The sequence below is a fragment of the Solanum stenotomum genome, chromosome 1 (assembly GCF_019186545.1).
Source record: "Solanum stenotomum isolate F172 chromosome 1, ASM1918654v1, whole genome shotgun sequence".
Taxonomy (NCBI): domain Eukaryota; kingdom Viridiplantae; phylum Streptophyta; class Magnoliopsida; order Solanales; family Solanaceae; genus Solanum; species Solanum stenotomum.
The window spans coordinates 28,789,440-28,807,363 of record NC_064282.1 but is presented as its reverse complement, the minus strand read 5'-3'; the positions used below and the strand labels follow the sequence as shown (position 1 = coordinate 28,807,363).

The 17,924-nt window shown below is 35.3% G+C and overlaps 2 protein-coding genes across 2 annotated transcripts; one reads left to right on the top strand and one right to left on the bottom strand.

Annotated features, from left to right (window-relative positions):
* The first annotated feature begins 1,040 nt into the window (after positions 1-1,040).
* On the top strand, positions 1,041-1,743 carry LOC125871184 (methyl-CpG-binding domain-containing protein 2-like). Its single transcript, XM_049551814.1, has 2 exons — positions 1,041-1,372; positions 1,530-1,743. The coding sequence occupies exons 1-2, from the start codon at positions 1,041-1,043 to the stop codon at positions 1,741-1,743; spliced, it is 546 nt and encodes a 181-aa protein (XP_049407771.1).
* Positions 1,744-5,434: 3,691 nt separating this feature from the next.
* LOC125853260 (putative late blight resistance protein homolog R1A-3) lies at positions 5,435-17,924 on the bottom strand. Its single transcript, XM_049532929.1, has 3 exons — positions 17,878-17,924; positions 7,664-11,480; positions 5,435-7,579 (listed from the first exon to the last, which is right to left on the bottom strand). The coding sequence occupies exons 2-3, from the start codon at positions 11,459-11,461 to the stop codon at positions 7,574-7,576; spliced, it is 3,804 nt and encodes a 1,267-aa protein (XP_049388886.1). The 5' UTR covers positions 11,462-11,480; positions 17,878-17,924; the 3' UTR covers positions 5,435-7,573.

Sequence of the window (17,924 nt, the reverse complement as noted above, 5' to 3'; positions counted from 1 at the left end):
CCTTTTTATATTGTTTTAGTATTTCAGTTGTTAGGATGATCGGGGTTCTTGTCCCGACATCCCTCATAGTTTTAGAGTCTTCATAGACGGATAGTTATAGTTCTTTAGTCTTTCCATTTTCAGTTGTTTATGTTAAGACTTGAGTTGTCATTTTGGCTAGTCGAATGTTTCTTTTAAGACATTCTAAGTTATTGCATGAGTTATCTTTTGAGACTGTTTCTTGTCATTTAAGTCTTCCGCTAAGAGTTAAGCCAGGCCAAGTGTTCGCTTGGGGCCAACAATGGTTCTCGAGTGCCAGTCCCACCCATGGTGTAGGCTTGAGGCGTGACATAGGTATAGATATACCGATGAGTAAGATCGTTCTATTCTAGAAGAAAATATTCCATTAACCTCAAGTACTTGAAGGGAATAATTCTCTCAAGGACACAATATGCATTCAATGGACTCGGTTTCTTTCTTAAGAAAAATATTTTGTATATTATTTCTAATTTGTTTCAGATTCTATTCTCTTTACTGATTTTAAGTTTCTAGTTTTGAAAATTCTCTTTAAACTTTGTTGTTTCTTACTAAGTTTCTTCAAAGTTGTTGTTTCTTACCAAGTTCTTCAAAGTTATTGTTCTAAGTATATTAGGAATACATGTTCAACAACAGTCACGAATGTGTTATTAGGTTTTGAGAGTGTTTACGTTTGAGTAGAGTTACTTCTCCTTCCTATACTAGCCAAAATTAATCTAGATGCTTTCATCTTCTCTTGATGACTATAATGTTTTGGTATTAATTCTTGTATCTTTCACTTGACATTAAATGCAAGATTTTCCCCAACTATTATAAGGGGTTATCTTTCAAGCAATTTGGTCTTAAATATGTATATCCAAACAATAGGTTTTGCTTTTAAGATGAGCACATATCGATCAGCATCTATGGTTAAATCGGATCAACACATTATTTCTATTGTACTTACTCATGTTACTGGAGTTATCTAATAAGACAAGTTGTATTTGGTTTCATCAGATTGTCCCATTCCATTAAGAGTTGGTTGTATGGATCAAAATGTTAGTCATGGTGTTGAACCTGTAAACAATATGAAGCCTCCAACTACTCCAGGGGCATTGCTTGTGGAGTGTGCAAGATGTTTCAAATGGAGGTACGTACCTACAAAGGAGAGGTATGAAGAAATAAGGGAACACATTTTGGAACGGCCCTTCTATTGTGAAACAACTAGTGAATGGCATTCTATTAAAAAATGTGACGATCCACCTGATGTCACTGAAGATGAAAGCGGACTCAAGTGGGTAATTGATGCGCCTAATATTCCTCAGCCTCCACCAGGGTGGGAACGTCTTATCAAATTCAGAACAAAAAGAGTCAGCAGGTTTGCTGATGTGTATGTCTTGCATCTCTTTCTCTATTCATTTTACTGTTAATACCTATAACAATTATTGATGCTTTTCTTGTAAGCTAGGACCCTTGGAACTAATGTGAAAAATAAATGTTGTGGTTCTCAATTATTTTTTTGTCATGATTTACAGGTATTTTAAGCCGTCATCGACATCTGAGAAAACAATACTTCGTTCCTCAATTGAAATTGAAAAGTATGTTCTTATTATCAAGTTTCTTCCCAGGTACTTGGAGCAACATCCGGAGGATGCAACACAAAGTGCAAAGCTGGATAACTTCTCATTTCAGATCCCAAGATCATTAGAGGAAGATTATATTGTAAATGGTGGTATGAATTTGTATTAGACATACTTAAATTAGAAGTAAGATCAATGTTGCATTATTATGTGATTACTATTAAATGTGACATGCCTGGAAATAAGGAAATTATCAAAGCATTCAATTTTTACTCATTGTTTGTGTTTGGATTAATTGATTTTCTGCTCGGAAAAACCATACAGTTCATAGCAAAAAGTTTTCTGAAATAAATGCAAAAGAAGAAAGATTCTTCATTTAGGATACTTGATTGTCACGCCCCGAGCCTACACCCTGGGCGGGACCAGCATTCGGAGACCATTGCTGGCCCCAAGCGAACCCTTGGCCTGACTTTCTTAACTCAGCGGAAACCTAACTTAACAAAATAACTTCATGCAATGCAAATATTACACAACAACTTAACTTATAAAAATCTGGCCACAAAGGCGACTCATATCTCAAAATAGACTATTTACATATATACATAGATGATAGACTCAATACTAACTGACTGACTGTCTATGAAGCCTCTAAATACTGAGATGGATGTTGGGACAGACCCCGCAACACCCTAATAAAACAAAACTAAGAACACAAAATAATTGAGTCCTCCAGAATGCAAGGAGGCTCACCACTGACTCTGGAGTGCTCAGCTGGATCAACGGCGTGCTGGATGCTGATCCTGGGTACCTGTGTATGCATCATAATAAGATGCAAGCCAACTGGCATCAGTACATGGAATGTATGAGTATGCGAGCTGGAAACTAAGCAACATAGGCTAGAAAGAGATCTGGTAGAAGCTGAATAGCTTACCTGGCTCAACTCAACTCAACCTGACTGACTTCTTTCAATATAAGGCAATTTAAAACAAGTATGATATAATGAAAGACTGTTTAAAACTTGCTATAAACTCTGTATGTATACAAAGATACAATAAGCCTGAGATTTATATAGAAATACAAATGAACTGATGTATATAAATACAATACTTTCTGTGTATGAAAATACAATAACTGCTGTGGGAATTTCTCTAATCGATAATCATCACATGAGAGCTATAGTTATGATACATCGATCGACCTCACGCTGCCAGAGCATCTTATACCCGGCCAAAGGTATAAAACCTGAACTGCCTAATGGATCCACTAGTCTAATCTGAAAAGATTCATCTAAAAAGTATGATCCTTTTCTACCCATGGTGGCTAACATGGTTCTATGGGGGTTGTGGGTTCTTTGAACGCTCCCCCAATTCGGTGCTCGATACTACTCCCAAAAATGTACTGGCTCTTATGTTTTTAAAACATATTTCTTCCTGCTGATATGAGATAATTACTCAAAAACTAGCCCGAAGGCTCTTTTGGAAACCTCAGTTTCCAACCTTGTTTAAATGTACAAACATTTCTTTAAAACTTCCTTGGGAATACATAGTTCCCTAATAACTTTGAGAAATGAACTCAACTTTAAACTCTTTACTCAACTTGAAACTCTTAACTGAACTTGAGACTCTTGACTTAACTTGACTGGAAACTTGAGCATTAAATGAAGTTAAAACATTCAATAAAGACTCTTGAATAACTTTAAAAACTTACTTGAACTTGCTTTTAAACCTTGCTTGACTTGACTCTAACTTCCCTTAACTTTGATCCTAACTCGCCTTGAATCGGATTATGGATTCAAGACATATAATCGCATGTTTATAGATGAGTTCAGGAGGTTTAAATGTACATTAGAGTGTTGGAAACAACTAGGGAACATAGGTATAACACCTAGGAACATGCATGAGAAAGTGGGGAAGGAATGGGAAAACTTGGCGCTCTGAGCGGCGCGGAGCGCCAGACCTTGAAGCTCAGAAGGCACCTGCTGGCGCTCTGAGAGGCGCACCGCCCCAAGGGCTGGACTTCAGAGCCCCCTTTGGGGCGCGCTGGCAGGTGCGGCGCGCCAACCCCTAGCCTAGAAAACTCGACTTTTCTCCCTTGTTTTGCCAACTCTAAACCACCCTTACTTCAATGGATTCAACCCCAAACACTAAGGATCATCAATCTCTCAACATACAATAGATTACAACTCAAATACACAACCAAATCATGTCCCACAACCAACAATAACTTCAACAACACAATCAACAATATCAACAACACAACCCAACAACTTCAACAACATATCCAATCTTTTCTCAATAACAATGAGTTGGGTGTGTGGGGAAAAGGATCAACCCACACTAAGAACTCACATACCTAGTAGGGATCACCCCTGACGATTTCCCCGACAATCTTTGACGGAAACTCCTTGATCTCCTCTTCTTCTTCTCTTCTTTCTCTCTTCTTCTCTTCTTCACTCAAGAACCCTAACTCTTTCTCTTTTAAAATGGGATAAAAATGATCCAAAATCAGCCTAACACACAATATAATCCCAAAAGAAATGGCTAGGGAAAAGACCAAAATGCCCTTAAAATTTCCGGACGGATTCCCTGCCAACTGCCCAACTTTCAATGGCCATAACTCGCTCATACGAACTCGGAATCGAGCAAACTCGGCGGCGATGGAAAGATCATTCCACAAGCTTCACAACCATAACTGGAACTACTCCTAAATCATCCTGATATAGGATTTATGACCGCTCAAAGTTGGCCAAAAACTCACTGATTTCCACACTTAACCAAATTTTCAGATTTTTAAATTTTTCCAAAAATGACTATTTTCAATTTCCAAGCTTTTTCATAGTTATTTCAAATTGCCGGATGTTACATTGATGTTCACCAAAAGTGCATATATTCACCATTATTTGTTTCACATTTTAGTGCTTAATTTTAATGTCTTTTGAGTATTGATTATATCCAATGTGCTTAATGTTATATTTTTATTGTGTTGGAACAGAGTGGTACAAAGATAGAGATATTTCAAGCATAAACGAACTGAAATGGAAAAGAAAAACAAGTAAAAGGAAAGGGCGGGACGATTGGGGAACAATCGTTTTGTTCCTCAAAGAAATTCAAGCAAGCAACGAACAAGCAGTTGCGATGACATCAGTGTCGTAAAGGTGGTGCAAAGAATTGCTGATGAATCTGATATGGCCTTTTGTTCCTAGCTGAACAATTCTTGTAAAATCAAATTTGGTTAAGTTGGACATATGTATGTTGTAATGTCCTTGATCCTTATCAACTAATTAATCGCTTTTACTGGTGTGATTTTTCATGTATTTATTAAAGTTCATTACTTTTGCTATTATAATGTGGTTTTATTACAATCAATTATAAGGCCGCGGAATTTACCATTTGTATACTTCATTCTTGGAAGTTGGAAGTAGCACAAGATTCAAGTTTCTAGTTAATATAAATACACGTCCAAAAATCCTTACGTCATTTCCATCTTTTCAAGAAAGTATCCTTAACATATTAATATCTAGGTCGCCATGAAAAAGAGATGTAGATAGTATGCTGGCATGAAGAGAAAATCCCGGAGAAGAAGATGAGGCAATGCGCAAAATGAAAAATGAATTCATGGTGATTTGGGATGGGTGGAGCATAAAGAAGACAGAAGAATGAATTCTGGTACTCTCACCAACAAACAGACCGTTTGACCAGATGCTCCAAACAGAGCCAAAATTCTAATAGGCTAGGAACAAATTCCCTGCATTGAAACAAGTTGCTTGGAACTCGAACTATATCCAAAAACATGCTTATAGTATAGGAAATGCCAAATGCAGGGTGATCTAACAGTACCAAAGGTATTTGCATCTACTAATGTCAGGCTTCTTACTGAATGCTTAGGTAACACATATGATAAAAAAAAAGTAAAAGATTTTGTCCCAACAAGTTCACAAACAACACCAAAATCATTGCAAAATATATCATCTTCTTCAAAACCCGACTGCCATACACCAATGGTGAGTCAGAATGGGTCAATACGGAAACAAACTAGAGAAAAGGACTAAGATTTAAGATATTTACTAATCAAGCTTCTTGCTTCCAGAGCCAAGTCTATTGCTTTGTCACTTAGTTGGGCCCTGGAGTCATCCAAAGATGCTAAAAGCAGGGTGACTACTTTGAAGTATTTGTAGGTTTCTGTTGATTCTTTCTGTATCTACAAGATTTCCTTGCTTGTGAAAGATTGATGATTATACAGCGTAAGCACACACAAAGCTTGGTGAGTAGACTGTAAAGAAAGGTCATCTCCCTGGCTGAGGGATGAGGTAGGTTGCTCTGGATGAAATCCTAAATGAGCAATGACAAATCTCACATATCCAAGTAATTGCTGCATATGCTATGATAGGTGGTAGAGGAGACGACTAAAAGGGCAGCTGCTTTTCATCAGAACTTCACAATGTCATGGATACAAGTCGAATAGTCTTTTAAATGCTTCAATAAATACTATATCCCCAGCTTGCATAATTTTACACTTAAAAACTTATGAATTCCACATGTACTACCGCCAACAAGGAACATGTTTCCGATGCTCCAAAAAGTGATCTTGTGGTGAAAAGACATTGTCAAGCTCAGGAAGATCATGAAGAAACGTTTTTGCATCAATGATGATGATACTGTTTGTCCTCTTTTATGGCAAGAAAAATGAAAACTTGCAGCATTTGAAAAGGAAGAGCTTATTGTGATGAACGACATAATAATCAAATGACCTTCACATTTCTTTTTACCAAGTCTCAATACAAGAATTTCTAATGCATAAAACTTTTAAAATGTCTCCAAAGCGTATGTTGGAATGTTTGATTAAAATGATAATTAAGCAAATGGATACAGCATAAAAGCACATTTTACATGCATGAATAACTTCCTCTCTATCGAACACAACAATGAAATAAAACAAAGTCATTATGGCTTTCTGGATCCTCCTCTTGTTTCATTAACCTTGATTTGTTTGCCAAACAAAACTAAACCTCACATTGACATTAGGAACAATGTGAAAAATACAGGGAGCAATGCAATAGGAAGGATGTTACATCTATGTAAATCCGTCACTAATTAAATGAGTAATCAAATAACTGAGTGTGTGAGAAGCCCTAAGCTATATATGTCATTTCTTTCTTATTGCGCTCCAATCAAGACTACACATGTTTGATGCTCCAGTCAGATGATGGTGGTTCCATCTCTTTAAGTGACTAGCACATACTATACTCTGGGAGATTTCACGCTCAAGGATGAGGAAATCAAGGAGAAGTTGGCTTTTTATAAGGCCGGAAAGCTTATCGCCATCAAAAATCTGATGCCTATGCTTAGAATTGTTTTATTCTAAGAAAGGCTATCTGATCTTTATTCTTTAGTTATCACTTTTTTCACTTTGCATGTTTGGCCATAATTGTCTTTGCTGCTCATTTTCTCAGAACAAATTAATCAATCAGCATCATCTTACAGTTTTCAGTTTAATCATTTTCCATCTCTTATTTCATTTCCTGTCATACTAAATTATATGTTATAGTTCACAAATTGCAGTGTCTTAATAATCCATGAATGGCAAGAACAAATTTATTAGCTTCTGATCTTGCTAACACTGCAAGTACTAATTAGCAAATTAATCAGCTGATGGACAGATGAACTAAGCAACTATGACGATACTTATAAATAAAAAAAGTTAAATCTATATTGGATCTACTCAGAACATTTATAAGTATGACTAGCAAATTCTTTAATTACCAAGATGCTGGTATGCAATTCAGTGGGATCGCAAATCTTTAGTTATTGCAATGCAGAGTCCCAAAGATTATTTTTATTCCTCTAGTAATTAAAAGAAGTATTTGTTGTACCTTATTCCAAATAAAAGCTTCCAAGATAACTTCAAATTTAACCGGTCTAAGGTTATGATTTGTTTGGCTGAGATGAGTCTTTCCATAGAATATTGCGATACCATGTTGTTTGTTGTGCCAAACACTTGACTCAATCCTGTATTGAAACATATCGTTTGCAAATTAGATGCATGTGGATACGCATAAAAAAAAAAACACATAGGAATTTGTTTCGACTTACTTCAATAATGAGATTAAGATGGTCGCTTCCTTGTAAATCTCTAACTTCTTCCTTAATTTTCACAGCTGAAGCCTTCAGAGATTTATTATAGCATGCAATCAACTTAATTTGTTCCAGTGTTGGAATATCTGCAAAGCTAAGGGGGATCTCCTCGAGCTGGTAACACCTTTTTATAACAAGTGTCTCAAGCTGGGGAAAAGATGCCTCTGAGGCTTCCCACCTTGAGATATTTAACTCCACCAGTTTCAAGAACTTAAGTTTATTAAATGTGATATCTCCGAGGCACAACTCTCCTGACTCACGTCTCCAATCCATCAATTGGAGATACTCCAGACATGGTAGTCCCGCAATCAAGGATCCCACGTTTAATATATGAGGCACTTCAAGTACCAACTCCTTTAGATTTGAAGGCAGGTGTAATTCGGTTACAATAATGTTGCCACCACGAAAGCAAAGGTTAAGTAATTGAAGCTGGCTAAGACTCTCCAAATTGGGACCGGAAGTACAAATATCAGCAGAATTCCAGTCATCACTAAAAATACTAATCCCAAGTTCATGAAGATTAGGACATTTCTGAAACAACACATCCATGCAATCAGCATCATCAATTTGAAATTCGACTTTACTTAATTTCCTCAAATTTTCCAATTTACAGGATTCTTTAAAGATCCACTGCTTATTATTTTTCAAATCAAAAGAAGCATAACACTCAATATGCCTTAACCTTTCCATTTTCCAAAATGTTGCTGGCAACAATACAGGACGACCATTTCCCTTCACTATGATAGTTTCTAGATGGCGCATATGTGATTCTGGATGGAAATAGAATTCAAATATGGAAACTGAGAGGTACTTAAGGTGAATTAGTGGATTCAATGTAGCCAACGACAAATGATCCACTCTGTTGGAACTCAAATCCAAGACCTTAAGGAGTCCCAATTTACTAATCTGAGGGAAGGGATTCCAATGTAAATCATTGATTATTATCAGTGACCTCAAATGTCGATGGAAGGGCTTCTGTGTTTTGTATCCCAGCTGGTCATACTTGGATATATCACAAGTGGATTTGAAGCTCAGTCTATTTTCGTTCCAATCAGAAGGTTTAAATTGGCTACGATTTCTCTTCACCGCCAGCATAAACTTTTCTTCTCTACTCCTCTCCAAGCAAAAGTGAAGCACTATATCATGAACCTGGCAGTATATGACTTTACCGCTATATCTTCTCTTTGAAATCATTACCACATTACTGCTAATGAGATCCATCAAGTAACCTTCTGCTGCCTCTTCCAATCTCCCAGATTCAATATTCTGCACCAAGCCTTCAGCAATCCATAAACGTATCAATTTAGACACAGGAATTCTGGCATCCTCCTGGAACATCCCCATGTAAAGAAGACAAGGTCTTAAATAATCTGGTAAGTTATCATAACTTAGCTGCATAGTCGAAAAACTATATTCTTCAGACTCGCCAAGATAGGAAAGCAGAAAATTGTTAACCTCATGCCACCAAGAGGCGTCCGTTTTCTTCCTTTTGATAATTCCAGCAACCAAGACAATCACCAGAGGCAGTCCCTTGCACCTTTCTGCAACTGCTAGACTCACATTGTATAGTTCAAGGCGGGGACCTTCATTTTGGAACACTTTTTTCCATAATAATTCACAGCTTTCTTCTGGTGTGAGGAATGGAAGGAAATGAGGTTCAGTATGGTGCTTGATCTGCCTAGCCACTTTCTCAAGTCGGGTTGTTACAATTATTCTACTTCTATTTTCATCATCTGGGAAAGAGAATCTTAAATCATCCCATGCCTTAACACTCCACATATCATCCAAGACAATAAGATACCTCCTGCCCATTAATCTTTTCCTCAACATGTCAGCAAGTTCATCATCCTTGCAGACATTGTCCTCGTAACTGGGAACTTGATGGTAGATCTGTTTTAATAGATCTATCTGATTATATGTCTGGGAAATGCAACACCACGCTAGACGATCAAAGTGAAAAACAATCATGTCACTCTTGTACACTTTTCTAGCTATGGTTGTTTTCCCTTGTCCCCCCATACCTACAATCGGGATGACATCTAACTCATTTGTACCTCGAATCAGATATTGAACTATTTTTTCTGCTTCATCTTCAAAACCAACTATCTCCTCGTCATTCACAAGATTGTTACGTTGTGTTGGCAGATGATTAGATGGATCTACCACATAGCATGACTGATTAGCTAAGTCCTCTGACCACATCTTGGAAACCTCTGCTCTAATATGTTTGATCTCTTTTACAATTGTAGGAAGAGAGCAAAAAATATGCCAAAAAGCATTACACTGGGCAAGAACAGAGTCAATGGCACCTTCAGCTTCATATGCCAAATTTATAGTACGACTCTGAAGATATTTGAGAATTTCATGTTCATGGTGCACCTTTGCGACATCTCTGATTATGGATGATAGAGATGACAACTCCTTCTCTAAAATGGATATAAGAGACGACAACTCTTTCTCTATGATACCACTACGAGTTTTAATCATGAAATCTAAACCTGATTCCGATTTCAATATCTTATTCAATTTCCTCAAAAGAGAATCCAGAAAGCTCAATCCACAAACGGTGGGAAACTGAGATGAAGTGAATTTTAAGGATTTGTAGTACCTCTCCACTAGATCTTTAGTTTTCTCCAATATATGTATTGAGCAGACATCTACTTTGCTAGTGTCATCTTTGTTTATAGAGCTAGGAAGAAGCTTTTGAATTACATAAAGAATATCACCCGCTATAGCTCCAACCTTTTCCAAGACCTCATTCAACTTTTTACCATAAAAAACACTATTTGACACATCCACAAGAAAAAAAGACAAGAACTCTATTGCCACATCAATATTTTGAGCAGAGACAATATTAGGGAAGTTCTCAAGCTCTTTGTTACTGAGATTCACCAGCATACTGTGGAGATGATGTGAAAATCCTTTTGGTAATGTCTTGTCCTTGAAAGTTCTTGCTTGACTAAATTTTGAAGTCTTTAGTTCACCGAGAAAAATCTTCTTTATTTGCATCTCCACTAGCACAATCAGGGATAATACATAAGGAGGTTTATACCAGAGATCATCTTCGTCCTCATCCTCATCTATATCAACTTCATTTGAATCTGAATCTGTATCATTTTTATCCTTATAAACCCAAAGAGCATAACAGAATTGTCCCACATTGTCAGCCATGAATAGAATTCGGGTGTCCAGACCTTCCAGCTTTTCATGGTCAACGTAACCCTTTATCTCTGTGACATATAAGTATCTCAAAAATCTCATTTTCTTTTGAATGATTTGCACTTGCTTTGAAGATCGCTTCAACTTAAGGAAGTGTTCATCTGTTAAATAAGGGTAAGACATATGCAATCCCAGGTACTTCAGCACATCATTAAGAAAATTGCCGAGGTAATCCATGTATTCCGAAAGATAGGAATCATTCAACTCATTATTGTACCTTATAAAACCAGTATTACCTTCAATGAATTCCAGCAACTGCAACACTAGACTTTCCACATTAATGTTAGTTTTGCTTCCATATGGAATTCCACCAAAAACGGAGTGAATCATTTCCGCAATCAATTTGGACTTATTTTTAATGCTGTCTAACGAATCAGGCAAAAGAACATGATTGTACTTGATAAAGGTTCTCAAAAATCTTAGCTCCACTTCAAGTATGTCAATTTGATCAATCTTGACACTGTTTGAATCACCTCGACTCTTGATCCTTTTTAGATAATCTAACATATCCTCAATATCATTATGTGCCATCTCCATATAAATTAGTATAAAATTCCTGCAAGTTCACCAAAATCAAGAGATATTAGTTTTATCAATTAAGAGCAACAATATTATGTCTATGTCTTTCAACACCTTCTGCACCATTTCATGTTATGGAAAAGTTCACAAACTTCCCTTGAGGTTTTGATTTGTCATACATAACTCTCTTGTGGTTTCAAATATGACACAAAATTTTCCTTATTGTGTTTAGTATCATTATCACATATCCAGTGTAATTTCACAAGTGGGATCTAGGAGGATAAGATGTACACAGACCACACCTCTACCTTCGTGGGGGTAGAAATGTCGTTTTCGATAGACCATTGGCTCAAAAGAAGCGTGTTTAGTATATTCATAACCAAATAATGGACAAGTTGTCATTATAATTTTTATCTTTATTTTCTTTATATTGAGATTAGTTTGAATGGAGTAACATGATCAGTGAATTCATATAGTTGACTCCAATTTATTTAAGACTTAACCATAGTCATTATTAAAATAAAATTAACGAATAGTTTCATGACACTAATAAAAGTAGGGAGGTTTGTTGTAATATTTGAAACTATACTTAGTAGGCGTTTGGCCATGCGATACCATTGATATGGAATCGTGAACTGGAATCAACATTTGGACATGTGATTTTACGTTGATTCCATTTCATGATTTCATATCATGAGACGTGATTCCATATTCTCCAAAAACCATGATATGGGTATTCCATATCATGATTTAAGATATTTTTAATACAAAAATCAATCCACAAGTTTATATTTTGTTAAAACAACCCCACATTTATATCTACTAACCATTTATTTCATATGTGAATAGAATTTATAATCACATCATTACTTTTTAAAATTTATTATTCTCACCAACATATAGTCACTTTAAGTCACAACAACCAATTGTTGAGTAATAAATTTGTTCTCTTCATTTACTCCAACACCTAATTTATTACTTCTACCGTTTTGTATTTAATACAACTCAAAGTAACAATGTTGGTTCGTCTTCTCGGTCACATGATCGAGAAATGCAAGTTCAACGTGAGGAAATTGTTCGTACTATGTGGGAGGATTATATTAAAGACAAGTACACTACAATTTATGTTTAAATTTTTTTATTGAATTAAAGTTAGATGAAATAGTTACTTAAGTGGGAATAAATAGCTTTGTAATAATTTATTATGCGATTTTATAATTTTTTGTTTATTTGGTAAGATTGAATAAACAATTGAGGCTATTTTAACAGTTTTACAACTTATGGATACTTATGTTTATGAGAAAATATACAACAACAAAAATTCATATCGCATGTCCAAACAATTCAATTTCATCTCATAATTCAATAGTATGATATCATATCATGATTCCATATCATGATACCATATCGCATGGCCAAGCGGGCCCTAACAATCGATGTTTTACGACTTTCATAATTAAATTATAAATTATGAGTGAACTGATTATCTTCTTGAATTATATATGTTGGTCTTTTGAGCATTTTTTATATTTAATTTATTATTAAATTTCTCATAAAGTCCCAGGCTTATTCTGCCTTAGTGAAATATGTTGTAAAACATTGGAAGGAATGGGTAATTAGTTTGGCTGCCCGTTAGTGGTATTTAACTGACATATGCATTAGATAACACCCCAGAAAATTTTTGAGCTAAGACTTGAACCATCCTTCGTTGTGAGTAGGATTTTACCGAGGAATTAAAATTTAACAAGTCTTAAGTTCACTAGATGTAGCACCTTGAGTTCGAAAAAGAATTAAATTGGAAATAGCAAAATCTGAAATTTTGCAAGTTATGCTTAAGTATGAGTTTTGGGTTGACTTCAAAAGACCATAACTTTCAGTGCAGGATGAGTTAGGTGGGCTACAAGGTACCCAATGAAAGGTCTTTGAATTATCTTTCCAACGCCACCGAGTTTTCTCAGTTTCGAGGTCGGGTGAGTGAGATATGGCCTTTTGAAGTTAGGCTGTCTAGTTAAGGAAAGTTAGCCGAAAATAGTGAGGGGTATTTTGGTCTTTTCCTTACCCAATCAGATTTAATTTGTCTTTAGTAATATTTTAAGGGTATAATCTGATTAGGTTCAGTTTTATAATCCTAGTTTACGCCTAGGGTTTTAGTTGAGAGAAAAGAAGAGAAAAGAAGAAGAGAAAAAGAAGAGAAAAGAGGAGAGGATCAAGCGTTCGTTGAGATTCTTGCATCTTGTTGCGGATTTTCGCCATGGGTTTGATCCCTAAGAGAGTAAGAGGTATGTAAGCTTCCATAGTGTTAGTTTCTTTCACCCACACACCAATCATGATTTATTCAGCATAATTTCGTTCTTGAAATTTAAAGATTAGAGTTCTTGATGAGTTCTTGATAAGTGTTCTTGAAGTTTCATTAAGTTTTGATGTAAGATTTTGCTTGGGTCAACTTTAAACGACCATATCTCTTAGAATATTAAGAGTTACGTGAGCCATAACCTATCCAATTAAAGGTAATTGAATCTACTTTCCAACCCCATCAATTTCACGTCAATCCAATATCTGAATAAAAAGTTATGACTATTTTAGTAACTTATACTGTGCTGTTACGTATTAGCCGACGGGAATATATTGAAAATAATCGTTTTTGTCTTTTTACCTCCAATAAAATCATCAACGAATTTCTTGACAAATAAAAAGCTCAAAACAATCAGATTTATCNTTGAATCTACTTTCCAACCCCACCAATTTCACGTCAATCCAATACCTGAATAAAAAGTTATGACTATTTTAGTAACTTATACAGTGCTGTTACGTATTAGCCGACGGGAATATACTGAAAATAATCGTTTTTGTCTTTTTATCTCCAATAAAACCATTAACGAATTTCTTGACAAATAAAAAGCTCAAAACAATCAGATTTATCTTCACTCATAAAAATCATATTTTTTGGTCATAGAGATTTCAAGAAACTAACTCGAGAATCTCAAGAAAGGTTTTCTTGATTGTTTACCTTCAAGCTAGGGTTTCAAGGCTTCTAATCAAGTTCTTCTCCAAGATAATTCAAGATTCTTCAAGAACCTTGTTCTTCCAGGTATGTAAAACTATCATAGTGTTGGACTAGTTCATCCTCACGCCCTACATCTATCCTCAGATCAGTAAAAGATATATCTAGGATTCTACCCCTAGATTTGAGTATTGTCGAGACAAGTTGATTTTGAGTTCTTGAGTTCATGTTTCTTTTAAAAGTTCTACTTCTAATTATCGAATTTCTATATTTTTATTGAGATCCTTCATATCATGAATCATAACTCTTGAATTCATAATTCAAATTCAAGAAAGAGTTAAGAGTAGAGTTCAAGAAAGTCCTTGAGTTCAATTGTGAATCCTTTGAGATCAACTATTGATTTGAACTAAGTTTTGAGGAAGTAAGTCAGAGAATAAGAAGAGTCGTATACATGAGTTCCATAATGCTATGTAGACCTACGAGTTAAGTCGTTCATGCCCATAAATTCCGCATGAACTTCATAAGTTGAGTATCTATGAGAGGAGTAATATCTCTATGTCCTAAGTCTTAAGTATTGAGTTTCTAACCCATTTGAGATTACATTCCTTATCAAGGGACTATTACATGTTACCCATGAAGTCCTTCAGTTGGGTTATTCATGTCCATAGTTCTGCATGAACCCTATAAGTCGAGCAGTTTTGAGACGAGAAGTATCTTTGAGTCCTTGAGTTGCGTAGTTCATGTTCATAAATTCTGCATGAACCCTCTGAGTTGAACATTCTTTAAATGAGTAGTATCATTTAAGTTCTTGAGTTCCTAGTATTGAGTTCTATCTATGGTTATTGAAAACCTTTCATTGAGTCGTTCATGTCCATAAATCGGCATGAACCATATTTTAAGAAGTCTTTTACAAATGTTTAAACTTTGTTTTAAGACTTAAAGCTTTGAGTTCAATAAAGAGTAAAGAGTAAAGTTTGAAGTCCTTTTATTCAAAAGTATATGGGGACTAAGTATTTCCAAAGAGTTTATAAATGTTTTCACATTTAAATAAGAACAGAAACTGAGATTTCCAAAGAGCTTTCGGGCTAGTTTTCAGAAAAGAGTAATAGCTTTCTAAATGAAGCAAGCAGGAAAACTGAGATTTCCAAGATAGCCTTTGAGCTAAGTTTTTGAGCACTAATCTCAAATCACAGAAAGAAGTATGTTTTTAAAACATAAAGAGCTAGTATATTTTGAGAGTAGTATTGAGCACCGATATGGGGTAGAGTTCAGACAACTCACAGCCCTCATAAACCATGTAGCCACCATGGGTAGAAAAGGGTCATACTTTTTAGATGAATCCTTTTCATAATAGACTAGTGGATCCACTTAGTAGTTCAGATCCTATACCTTTGGCCGGGTATAGGATGCGCTGGCAGCGTGAGGAAAATCATTGTATCATCACAATATCTCTTATGTGATGGTTGTCGGTTAGAGAAACTCCCACATAAGTTATTGTATTTTATATACATCAGCTTATTGTATTTTTACATACATTTCAGAGTTTGTTGTATCTTTGCATGCACACAGAGTTTACAACATGTTTTTAAATAGTTTGTTTCTTTATATTGCACTTATTTTAAATTGTTTTATATTGAAATGAGTTCAATCATATTGAGTTGAGTATCCAGAGTTGAGTACCCAGAGTCAAATAACATATCTTTGAGTTGAGTATCTTATCCTTGAGTACTACTGAGTTGAGTAAGTTTGAGTAATTTTGAGTATCTTTGAGTATTCCTTGAGTTGAGTAAGTTTGAAAAGAGGTAAGTATGTTTCCTCTTTATCAAGTTTCAAGCTTATGTTTATGTTTTAGAATTCCCCTTACATGCTACATTCCACGTACTGAGTCATTTGGCCTGCATCTTCTCATGATGCAAACATAGGTATTCAGGATCATCAACAGGAGCTTTGTTGATACATCCGGGAGTTCGAGTTAGCTATGGTGAGCCTCCTTGTTTCCGGAGGATTTCATTTACCTTTCAGTTATATCAGTTGTTTGGATGTCGTGGGTCTTGTCCCGACTTCCATCTTTAATAGTTAGAGGCTTCATAGATAGTCGGTATAGTTGAGAAGTCTGTATCATTTATTTTATAAATGTTTTAAAGACTAAAGTTGTCTTTTCATGGCGAGTTGTATATATTTTATTATACGGAGTTTTCTTTGGATTTAAAATTTGTATGTAAGTTTTATGAACTTTTATTTCAGTTTTAAGCTTTTGCATGTTTGAGTTAGTCTTCCGCTTGTAGTCAGCCAGGATAAGGGTTCACTTGGGGACCAACAATGGTCTTCGAGTGCCGGCCACGTCCAGGGTGTAAACTCAGGTCGTGACACATTACTGCATTAATTACTCCATGCCATATGCATTTCAATTATGCAACAAATGTAAAATGCCGTTTCTGACATTTTCATTTGGTGCACATTATTGTGCCCTTGTGCAACTCTTCATTCTGCCCGTTAGCATGGCATTGGATGCACTCACTTTATTATTATACCTTGTAACCTATGTAACTCTTAAGGCCATTATCTTCACTATTTACTACACCATTTATCTTCCTAACTCATTGCTAGGAAGACTTCTTCTAGTATAAATAGTGGTGGTCTTCATTTGGTTTGTTACACACAACACACAAGAAAATATAGACTGTATAAAGTTTGTCAAAAAAAGAGAGTTCTTATTAGTCGAAGGGAGGTGTTCTTTTTGTAGAACTTCTCAACTCTTGTCCAGAGTTGTTGAGTTATACTTTGTGTTAAGGTTGTTGTATCCTGGAGGGGACAAGTCAAGAGGACTACTGCTGGACCAGTGAAACCATTTGCTGCAGTGGGCATGAATCTCTTTAAAGAGAGCGAGATATCCGCGCCTCAGCCTGAAGAGATTTTTATTTCTTCATTTTATTTTCAATTGTAATCTTATATTTTTGTTATCTTGTAATTTTTCACTAACAATAAATAAATTGTTTCCTATTAAAATTCATTCCCTCCTGGAATGCCAATTGAGCTAAAACTTAAGCCATAAAAAGCAGTTATGTAACATTTTTGCATTCATTTTTCATTAATTATTATTCGTACTTGTATTATTTATTTATTTTCTTATTCAAACTTGTTGTCCTTTAACACCATGCATCTCTTACTAGTAAAGAAACTGATCATAACCTTAAAATAACAACAACGAATGATAAATTGATTCAAAAACTAATAAACTGAGTGAGTTTCCATATTATGACTAAATTTGTCAATAACAATCATTATCAAATTAGTTAAAAAGTAAAAGAAAAGAGAATAGTTATACATATTAAATTGAAATAAAAACAAGATTATTTTGAGAAGGAAAACATTTAATTGTAGTAATTAATTGTTTAAAGGAAACGAAAAGGGGAGTCATGGAGAAGTTACTTACAGATTAACAAGTGAAACCAACTTAGAAATTTGCAATCTGATTTTGGT